The sequence below is a fragment of the Paramisgurnus dabryanus genome, chromosome 18 (genome assembly GCF_030506205.2).
Source record: "Paramisgurnus dabryanus chromosome 18, PD_genome_1.1, whole genome shotgun sequence".
Classification (NCBI taxonomy): Eukaryota; Metazoa; Chordata; class Actinopteri; order Cypriniformes; family Cobitidae; genus Paramisgurnus; species Paramisgurnus dabryanus.
The window spans coordinates 31,951,608-31,962,798 of NC_133354.1; the positions used below are offsets into that span (position 1 = coordinate 31,951,608).

Consider the following 11,191-nt stretch of genomic DNA (forward strand, 5'->3'; position numbering starts at 1 on the left):
CAGAGCCACTTCCGGTGAGCCATGTCTCACTTAATGCTGCGATGTCCACCCCGAGTCGTAGAAGTTCTTTATCTATAAAAGCAGACTTTCGAGGTTGGGCTCTGTCAAGATGAGAAGACACCCCTAGAGAGCGGACATTCCAACATGCCAAATACAGTAACAGGATGACGACTGGGACGCGCCTGCCTAGAACGCGAGCCCTGCCGAGCAACGACAGCACCCCTGTTTGCAGGGGGCTCCCGAGTTGCCAGTCGCTGAGGGTTTTTTCCAGACAATTCCATCGTAGTTAGTTGCTTGAAACGTCAAACGCCGGGGCAGAAGGTTAGTGGATGAATGCATGCCCAGAACAAAACATCCACCTCTGGACCCAGCACTACAAACACCAGCGGAGCACAGATGTGCGACAGCTGGAGCTGTGATGGGTTGCCCCGCAGTACCCGCTAACTGGGTGTTGGTCCCTGACCGTTGACCTTGGAAGGGTTCTTCCGCTCAGTTATCTGCCATGAGGGACCGATTGCTGAAAACCTACGGCTACGCTCACACCATGACTGCCAACTCCTGCTGCCAAGCTAGCATTTTGCTATTTAACCCATAGGTGGGGTCTGGATTGGTGAAGAGCCAGGGTATGTCCACACACCGGTGGGCCATAACTCAGCACCTCTGGGGTTCCAGACTACTCCGAGATCCCTCATGCACTTAGCCTGGGGCCGCAAGGCATGGTGCACCACGTGGAGGTGGCATGAGAGTCTTGGCCAACGAGACGTTCTAACCAACATTGGGTTGGGCTTACGCAACTGCCTCCCCTTCGCTCTCATGAGTATAGATGGCGGTTGCAGCTACAAGCAAAGAGACAAAGCACCTGGAATCCAGGTTACTAAGCACTCTACGCAGTTATGCTGCAACACTACACGCTTGAAGACCCTGTGTGACAAAACACACCACACCATCATTTCTCCACATGGTCTGTGTCTGTTTGTTTACAATGTCATGTGAGCAGCTACACTGTCTGCAGGTTCGACTTCATTTGGCGCTAAGCAGACCTCTTGGTGATGTCAAAGTACCGCGAGAGCGATTCAAAGCAGATTTCTCCATGTGATAACTGGAATCGCTCTCGCGCTACTTAGCTGTCACTCGCCCGGGGGTTCTCTGCTCCCCAGTCACTTTCGCGCCGCTATAGTTATTTGATTTCATACGCCGATCGGATCGCGCAGATACCTGCGTATCACGTAGACTACACCACTGTTTATACTTTACATTTTCTGTGTTTCTGATGTCATTTTCCTTTTTTTTATTTCCGCTTCGCGCTCCCACTTAACTTCTCCGTGTCTCGTTTTTTTCTGTTGTACCAACACCTTGCGTCACGTAATGCTCGGCGAACCTTTGACCCACCTCATGCGGACTGACCAATGAGGAGAGGGTCTTAACCTGAGGCCCTCTCTTCATTGGTCAGTCCGCATGAGACTCAACCGCTCTCAACTCACGTTCAGCACCGCGTCTCTCTTTGCAGCGCATTGAGCGCAAAGCCCGTGTTGACAGTTTGTTTAATATAAAGCGGCCAGCGGGAGATTACCAGATACAGTATTTTGCTCGTGCCCTTGCTGCCCTGGGCCCTTTGGAGGTCTTGGGCCCCTGGGCAATTGCCCAGTTGCCCGTATGGTTAATCCGGCCCTGACTGTAATATATTATATTTTGTAATGCGTTACTCCCAACACTGAAAATGACAAATGTTTGGTTTCCTAAAGACCTGCGAGACGATGATCATGGGTAACTGCTATTTGATGGGAGTTTTGGCAGCCTATCTGTAGTTAAGATTGTATACATTAAATAGTACACATTTTACACAGTAACGTTAGCTAAGTGTAGTTTTTGATACACTTTAGCTATGATTTCAACTAAGGTAATCTATGTGTTGTTTGTTTTGCTTGTTATCAGAAATAAACTACTCTAAAAGGAAATTGTTGTTATTAATTCTTTGCGGAGTTTACCAGTAGTTAAGTTTGTTCCAAGAAAGCTGTTAGTTTATGTTGTTACTGCTGAAACCGTCAATAGTAAAAGTCAGTTGGTACCTTAAACTGTGTGCTTTTTAAAATGTTTCAAAAATCTTGTTTTTTGATTGTGCATTATAATTAATATCAATCAAACTGCAGTTGGTTTGTTTTGATTTAAGCCTTGATTAAAGCCAAGTAGCACAATAAAAACATGATAACCTAATATTAAACATGTTTTGAAAAACATGTTATCTGGTTATGAAACTAAACTCTTCACATCTTCTTTTGTGTTTAACAGAATAAAGAAACTCATACAAGTTTAGAACAACATGAGTAAAGTGTAAAGATGACAGAATTATAATTTTGGGGTGAACTTAAAGCTCTTTTTCCACCACGACAGGTATGAAGATGTATTACAGGCAAACTGTAGGTCCTATTTTAACGATCTAAGCGCATTGTCTAAAGCGCACATCGCACGGTCTAAGGCCCTGTTTATATTAGAGCATTTGCGTTTTAAAACGGCATTTTAAAATGAAAACAATCCTCGTTTATACTGGCATTTTAAAAAGAATCTTCATCCACACTATACACCACCATAAATGCATGAAGCATGCCAAATCATGTAACTGGGCATGCGCATAAAAGTGTAAAATAACTTATTACTCTAATAATAGCTTAGCTTTGCGCGTTTATGCAGCCTAGGGGTGTGCGATAATGACAAAAAGTCATACCTGGGTCCTTTGCTGGCAACTATAACAGACACTATTTTTGAACCTATAAAAATGTGTTTGGGAAAGTCTTATACTTTTCTAGCTCCCCCCTACAACATATTAATATGATTAATAGGTTAATTTTGATTTTATAACTAAACAGAAAGGTCTTTATGATTTAAAAAGAAAGAATTCAAGTGAACAGTACTAAACAGTAGCGAACTTGAAGCAAAAATAAATTTCAGCAAATGCAAACTTCAATCAAACATAGTAAGAGGTGAAGTATTGCTTTAGTCTACCAGAAATGCTTATTGCATTAATTTTTAAAAGTGTGCGAGGTCCGTGCACGTCCTCCGCTAGCAACACACAAATAGCTAAAAGTGCAACGCCTAAAAGAGCATTATATATTAATGACGATGAGTTTATTGTTTTTATTAATTTATATTCACAAAACATATCAACAAAACATCGATTAAAATTAAGAGACAAATTATCTGAAACGAAATTCATTTTAAAGTAGCAAACAAAACTTACATTAAACTGGAAAATAATGTCTGACCCATTACAATTCTCCCTTCATATTGGCCTTTACAACGCCCTATTTGGCGTTTAAAATTACAGTCTATATTCGTAAGCTAACTAAATTTAAACAAAACATAAACACATTACAACAATACTCAAACCCAACAATAGTAAAACATTAATATAAAACAGACATTATCTATTAGGATACATGTTAAAACAATCTGATATAGCGTTTATAATAGCTGGTTGGTAGATGTTTACTATTTTTGGCAAAACCTCCGTTGCAAACCAAAATTTACATGAATAAAATAATTTTTACTTTTAAAATGATGTGCTGTCACGTTAACATCAGCTGTTCGTTTACATAAGACTCCATCTACGTTCATTTACACTCAGATGGCTCTATCTTACACCCGGCGCAATGCAGCGCAATGCGCGACGCAAGTGTCTTTCGCTAGTTTCCACCCTAATTTTCACGTTTAGCGCCACGTTGTTTAAATAGCAAATGCATTTGCGCCCCCTTTTGCGCCCATGGGCGTTCTGGTCTGAAAACGAGGTGTGTTCAGGCGCATTGTTGGCGCGTTGCTATTTTGAGGCAACTAAAATAGACTACGCCATTGACCAACAAAAACCTGCTCTAAAGTCTAAAGTCAATGGCGCAATGTGTTTTATGTTATTTAAAGAGCGCATTAGTAAAATGCGCCTATACACGGGAGGACAACGCGGGTTTGCTTATCACAAGGTACATGAATGCGCAGCAGCACAAAAATGCTTTTAAATATGAAAGATTAAAGGATTGAATTTAAAAGATTATTACTGAGTCTCTTGGACATAAATGAGGACTAATTATGAGAAGTTAGAAGGCACAAAGAGCTGCTTCACCTGCAGCCTGGTAAGTAAATAAATGCTTTGCTTTGAACAAATGCGTCTGTTTTTAAATGTTTTTTTTTATGCTACCTCACGGATTTATTGTATATGATGACTCTGTACCTGTGGATATGGTGAGATGAGAAACATTTTTAAGTAACGCTTAAAAAAACTCTTTGCTAAAAACCGCTGTCCAAAGTGCTGAAACGTGAGGAGAGCGGTTTGTAAATTCTTTATCTCCTGTTTGTTACAAATAAAGTATTTTTAGAGTACAAACCTTATCTTACATACTTGTAAATTATTTTTTGATGATATTGGATAGCCATACATTTAAAGCAATTACAAGCCTGCTTTTTACTTCCATGACTAAAAGAAAACGGGTTTTAAAGGTTTTAATAAAAAAAAAACTATTTCAATACAAGTGAAAACAACACAATTATTTAACATTATACCACGGGTCTGTTGAATGCTGTATTCTGATTGGCTGAGATATGTTCCGTGGGTATGCATTCATTTCTGATAACCAGTGGAAAAACAAGTGGAAAAACAACATAATTATTTAACATTAATCTTAAACTGGGGATCTTCTTCCTCCGCTTAGTTTTTCAGTTTACAAAGTCCGTCATCTAAATAGGGATTAGACATAGCGCCAGAGCAACTGGCTTTTAAAGGGGATCAGAGCTGTGACTCTCATTGGTTTACTGCACGTTACGCCCAAAATACTCCCATTACGATAGGACCAACCCTTTTCGACCATGCGCTCGGCGCAAAAACCATTTTTCCCGTCGTTAAATTATCAAAAGTGGATTCGGACACGCCCATTTAGACATTGCGCTGTGCGCTTTAGACAATGCGCTTAGATCGTTAAAATAGGGCCCAGAGCAACGTCTGAGTTCTCAAACTAAAACAGGGTCTTCAGCGTTTGCGAACGAATCCGTTTATAAGGGTCGAAAACAGTAATGTAGTGTAGATGAAAGGCGTAAACGTAGCAAAAGTAACGCGTTTTAAAGGATAAATGCATTAATGTAAACATAGCCTAAATTGGCGTGTCCAAATCCACTTTTGCTAATTTAACGACCGGAAAATGGTTTGTGCTGCCGAGCCCACGGTCGAAAAGGGTTGGTCCTTTTTTTAATGAGTAATGGGTGTGTTTTGGGCGTAACGTGCAATAAACCAATGAGAGTCTCAGCTCTCATTCCCTTTAAAAGCCAGTTGCGCTGGCGCTATGTCTTATCCCTACTTAGATGACGGACTTTGTAAACTGAAAAACTAAGCGGAGGAAGAAGACCCCGCAGTTTAAGATTAAGTAAGGAATAATTGACGATGGGCCATTGAATTATAAATAAATAATGCACACCCAAGGTGCAATGCCGTTACACCACGGTGATCATTATTTTCAAATAATTCAAAGGACCGGAGTCAATTATTCCTCTTATACCACGTTTACCATTGCTCTGGTTCCTATTTTAAGACATTTGACAAGTCAGGTGTGTGGTTATCAGAAATGAATGCATACCCACGGAACATATCTCAGCCAATCAGAATACAGCATTCAACAGACCCGTGGTATAATGTTAAATATTTGTGTTGTTTTCACTTGTTTTGAAATAGTTTTTTTTTATTAAAACCTTTAAAACCCGTTTTCTTTTAGTCATGGAAGTAAAAATAGCAGGCTTTTTATTGCTGTAAAGGTATGGCTATCCAATATCATAAAAAAATAATTTACAAGTATGTAAGAAAAGGGTTGTACTCTAAAAATACTTTATTTGTAACAAATAGGAGAAAAAGAATTTACAAACATGCGGAGAGCCGAAACGTTTCAGCACGGGGACAGCACCATGAGTTTTTTTTTTAAGCATTACTTAAAAATGTTTCTCATCTCACCATATCCACAGGTACAGAGTCATCATATACAATAAATCCGTGAGGTAGTATTTAAAAAAAAACATTTAAAAACAGATGCATTTGTTTAAAGCAAAGGATTTATTTACTTACCAGGCTACAGGTGAAGCAGCTCTTTACGCTTTCTAACGTCTCATAATCAGTCCTCATTTATGATCAAGAGACTCAATAATAATCTTTTACATTTGACTGCTTTACTTTTTTATAATTAAAAGCATTTTTGTGCTGCTGCTCATCCATGTATGATAAACAAACCTGCGTTGTCGTCCCGCTTGTAGGCGCATATTACTACTACATATTACTACTTTAAATAACAAAAAAAACATATTGTGCCATAGACTTTAGACTTTAGACAAGGTTTTAGTTGGTCAATGGCGTAGTCTATTTTAGTTGCCTCAAAATAGCAACGCGCCAACAATGCGCCTGAACACGCCTCGTTTTCAGACCAGAACGCCCATGGGCGCAAAAATGTGAGCAAATGCATTTGCTATTTAAACAACGTGGCGCTAAATGTGAAAATTATCATTGCGCTGGGTTGAAACTAGCAAAAGATGCATTGCGCCAGGTGTATGATAGAGCCCATGGTGTTTACTAAAATACAGAGATAGCCAAATTGTATTGTTATTTACAGATTATATGAAACATTCAAATCTGCACATTTGCTCAATTGTTTCTTGTCTTTTCATTGCAGGAAGCTCCTACAGATCTCTGCCTTACATCTTAATTGGTGGCATAAATGTTTTCTCTGGGTTGCTTTGTCTTCTCCTTCCAGAGAGTTTAGGATTTCCTTTACCTGAGGCTATCAGTCACATGCAGACAGTAGTTAGGTAAGTCCAAATAAGCGCCAGAACCTTTGGTCTTTGCTGTCCATACAAATATATAGTATTAGTCAGTATGTGTAAAATGTCATTTTCACCCAGAAAATTTTCAACTGATTATATCAGAATGTTTTATTGTGTAATACATACTGTAGCTGTGTCGGTTTTTAAATGTTTTTATTAAATACTTAAAAAGTACTTTTTTTCTCCCCAGATGTAAAAAAAGACATCCACATAGTTCAACCCGTTTGTAGTTCATCACAAATGTGAAGAGGAAAGCAAATCTGAAAACTCAAAGGACTTTTTATAGATTCTTAACAGTTTGACATGTTTCACATATTGGATTGATCCTGCAGTGTTTATCCTTTAATAAACTCCATCAATGAATTCTATCACTTTTCTGAGTCCATGTTTGTTACACAGCTACAAATAAAGGTTGCAAATGACCCAGAATGCGGTAGCAAGACAGGTTTTTTACAAACCAAAGAGAGCACATGTCACACCTAGATTTATTGCATTGGCTGCCAATATCTGCTTGCATCAAATTCAAAGCTCTCACGTTTGCAACCACAAGCAAAAATCTCTTCTATATTAAGTTGATCAAATGTCCTTGTTTTCCGGGTACAGTCCCATTTTTTTTTTTGGTGTTCCATCCTCCACAAACCCACAACAATAAAAGACCAAAGATTCAAAAAGGTTTTGCCCCCATTTAATAGATGAATTTATAGATAATAACAAATAATATTTCAGTGATACAGTCGTGTTGAAAAATAATGTGCAGTGTCAATAACCTGATAAACCACTGTTATTGGTAGTAACAAAAAAAAATAGAGCCATTGGTAATGATATCCACACTACTGTTTCTGAGTTACACACTCATTTATTGTAAATGGCATGATCAAAATAATAGCAGTGTTAAGTTTAACTCATTCCCCGCCAGCCTTTTTTTTAAAAAGTTGCCCGCCAGCATTTTTTGTGATTTTCACAAAAGTTTCACAAAATGCCTACCAGGAACATTTTCTTCTATAAATATATAAACATACAAATGTATCAGACCCTCTGCTTTCAACAAACAAAACAGCAAAAAACGTTTCATCCTATTTGACCTTTTTACAGTGTTATATGATATTAATATGTTTACGCAACTGAAAAAAGGTCATATGTCAGAGCATGTCTCAAAACACCCTCAGACCCCAGAGGGCTAAATGTCAATGACATCAATGTCACAACAGTGATTTTAGTCAATTCCTCTGTAATCTATGCAGGGATGCAAGGAGTACTTTTCTTTAAGAGGAGAATTGAATTGGATAACTTCTTACTGAAGACTAGGGCTGTGACGGATCACAAAACTCATGGTTCGAATCACATTATGGTTTTTGAGTCATGGATCGTCTCATTTTTCGGATCAGCAAAAAAATGGGTGGAAAAAATCTTATAACAAATAAAGACATTACAAACATTGAAATAAGAACAAATTTGCACATTAAATAAGGTCTAAAATTAGCATTAGGTACAGAAATCGAATCAAATGACTAATTACAATTAGTCTTTACTGTATGAATTATTAAAAACTTATTTCTGTTATTTTTTTTTTGCTTGTTAGCTGTACATATTGTCACACAGCAGCTTTTAGGCAGAAATGACAAGGAGGCGGCCTCTCGCAAAACAAAGTCAATGGAGACGGTTGGATTGTTTTCTCCCCCGGTGGGCATGGCTTTCAGGTTATGACGCACTGCGCTCTGTCTCTATTGAAACACTTTATATCCAAATGTCAAAAAACTTACTAAAATCAATGAACAGCATTAATAAAGCATCATTCTTACAGATCATTAACTAAAAAAAGTTGGTTTAGGGTTTAGTTACTCTTTAAGTTTTAAAGCGACCAGTACGCATAATGAGAGAAGAGTTTGGTTTGTACAGCCCACTCAACCTCTGTGGCACCCTCAGTATTGGACGTAGAGTTTGGGAATGGCTGAATATGTATGTTTGCGTGTGTGGTGAGAGTCCTTTTATAGTGAAAGGTGATTGGAGACAGCTGGTGGTGATCAATAATATTGGCTGCTTCCGAAAACTTAAGCGCCGGTCACATAAGACCAGGGGTCTTAAACTTAAAATGGCTTGGGGCCTTTTCTGAGATGGACATCTTTTCAGAGGACCGCAGAGCTATTTTACATAAAAAACACAATAATTCTGTATTTGTGCATTTAAATTCTATTATTTAACATATAATAAAACTTATTATTATAAACATGTTATTTTATAACAGTAAGTAAATCTTTTCTTAACCTTATCTTAAATAACTTCTATTAAAACCTTGCACTAAACTGACAAATTCAATTCCTGAAAACTTTTATGAACTATTATACCCTACATCTTTATCCATGTTTCTGTTTTATTTTGAATTTGTTTTAAGTCACCGTGCTGACTTATGTTCCATCTCTGTAAAAATTCATATTACTGCTCTATGTGTAATAGCATCATAATGATATATTAGATATACTTCATTATACACCAGTGGTGGCCGGTGACTTTTTTTTCAAGGGTGCATGATGCGAAGCAAGTATGTTTCCCGTTATGTTTGTGGTTCTTCATTTCAAAATATGTGTTCGGCACGTCAAGTGAACCTATGTGCATCACGTGTCTTGTCAGAATAAGTTCCTGCTGCAAAACTTGAGTAAAGGGTTTATGATAAAAGGGAAGCTCGCGTTTGCCAGATACTCGCATAATCTCATGCGTAATCAGAGTTTACTGTTAAGTGAGTGTCTTGCAGATATTTTGTGAACGTGAGCGTCTGGCTGCGTTTACATTTTGCATTAACATGCGATCTCGGTGATCCGTTCACGCAGATCCGATCATTCGTATATCAGGACACGGCGCGTTTACATTTGTCACATAAATGTGGCTTCTGTATCTGGATGTGTGATCGGATCCCGTGCGGGGAGACGCGCACTGGGTGGATAGCTGTCAATCAAAATGGGTACATCTGTCTTTAGCCACATGATTTAGGGTTTTCGCGCTAACCGCAATCCCGTATTGTACAGTGCTACTTAACAACAGAGAATAACTAGCAACCCCAACAACCGTGATGTCCACATTTTAAGCGTTATATTTTTTAGCTTTAAAAGCCTTATCTTTAAAAGCCTTATAGCGTCCGCACCGCGGATGAATGTCCTGTTTAACTTTACCTGAACTTGACTTTCACCCGCATGCTTTAAATCAACAACAAAATCCGTGTGAAACATGACCGACTCCACTGTTTTATTCTGCCCTAATAACGGGCTTTTGCCTCTGCCTAAACTTATATGTATATTTATATTTTAACCATAAACTGATGTTAGTTATGTTTCCTGGTAATTTAAATATGATTTAATTAAAAGAGCTAACAATTTCCTGTTCATAGTGCGTAAGAAGTAATGTAATTTACAAACACATAAGTAACCTTGCATAAAACCAACACTGAATAAATGTATTTGGCTAATGTTATTATGGTTTGTACGTGTTTTAAAGTAACTTAAAATGTGTTAAATGAGACAGAAACAGCCGATTGACCAGAAACAAGCGCAACATTCACGTTGATATGTCGCCATGGAAACTCAAACATTATAACGACGTTCCTGAATTCTGCTATTAAATATTAAATCTCTCTATGAATAGGAACATATGACATATGTCTGAATAACTTAAATACAGTCAGCAGTGTTAAAATGCTTTTGAATATCGATTTATTAAGATACTTTTAAGCGTAGCTTTCATTGCTCCACAAATATGAATGTATGCGTCTCTCACCTGCGCTCCATGACCTAACGTCCTTTATTTTTGACAGCTGTCAGTGAGATGAGATGATAGTGGGCGGGGTTTTTTGTGACGTTGACCTGTAAATGCAGATACGATGGCTGGATTGCGTTTACATTACACTGAGATCCGATCACAAAGCGTCCTCGACTACCTCTGCATCAGGACACACAGATCGGATAACATTCCGATCACAGACGCGTTTACACTTGTCTTTTCAATGTGTATGTGGACAACATCCGGATACAGGTCGCATGTTAATGCCAAGTGTAAACGCAGCCTCTCTTTTATTATAAACGGTTTCAATGCATGTGCAGCAGGCACTTATTTTGACAAAACACCTGATACACATGGTTCAATTCAATTCAATTTTATTTATATAGCGCTTTTCACAATTGGTAATTGTTTCAAAGCAGCTTTACATTAATAGAAGCAGTGAAAAGCACAGAAAATCGACACTCCAAACACATATTTTTAATTTGTGCCCCTTGGAAGAGCAGTCACGAGCCGCCACTGTTATACACACATACTGAGATGAGTGAGCTACTTTTATCTTTTTCACGTTTTTATCTTTTTATAACCTGGGCAC

The 11,191-nt window shown here is 38.3% G+C and overlaps 1 protein-coding gene across 1 annotated transcript in view; it reads left to right on the forward strand.

The window, feature by feature from the left end:
• The window catches only part of LOC135776752 (organic cation/carnitine transporter 2-like), a 147,758-nt gene extending 140,556 nt beyond the window's left edge, over positions 1–7,202 (forward strand). Inside the window, exons 9-10 of the mRNA XM_065287654.1 lie at positions 6,684–6,819; positions 7,025–7,202. Coding sequence (XP_065143726.1) covers positions 6,684–6,819; positions 7,025–7,064 — 176 coding nt within the window. The 3' untranslated portion in view covers positions 7,065–7,202. The remainder of the gene's footprint in view (positions 1–6,683; positions 6,820–7,024) is intronic.
• The last annotated feature ends 3,989 nt before the right edge of the window (positions 7,203–11,191 follow it).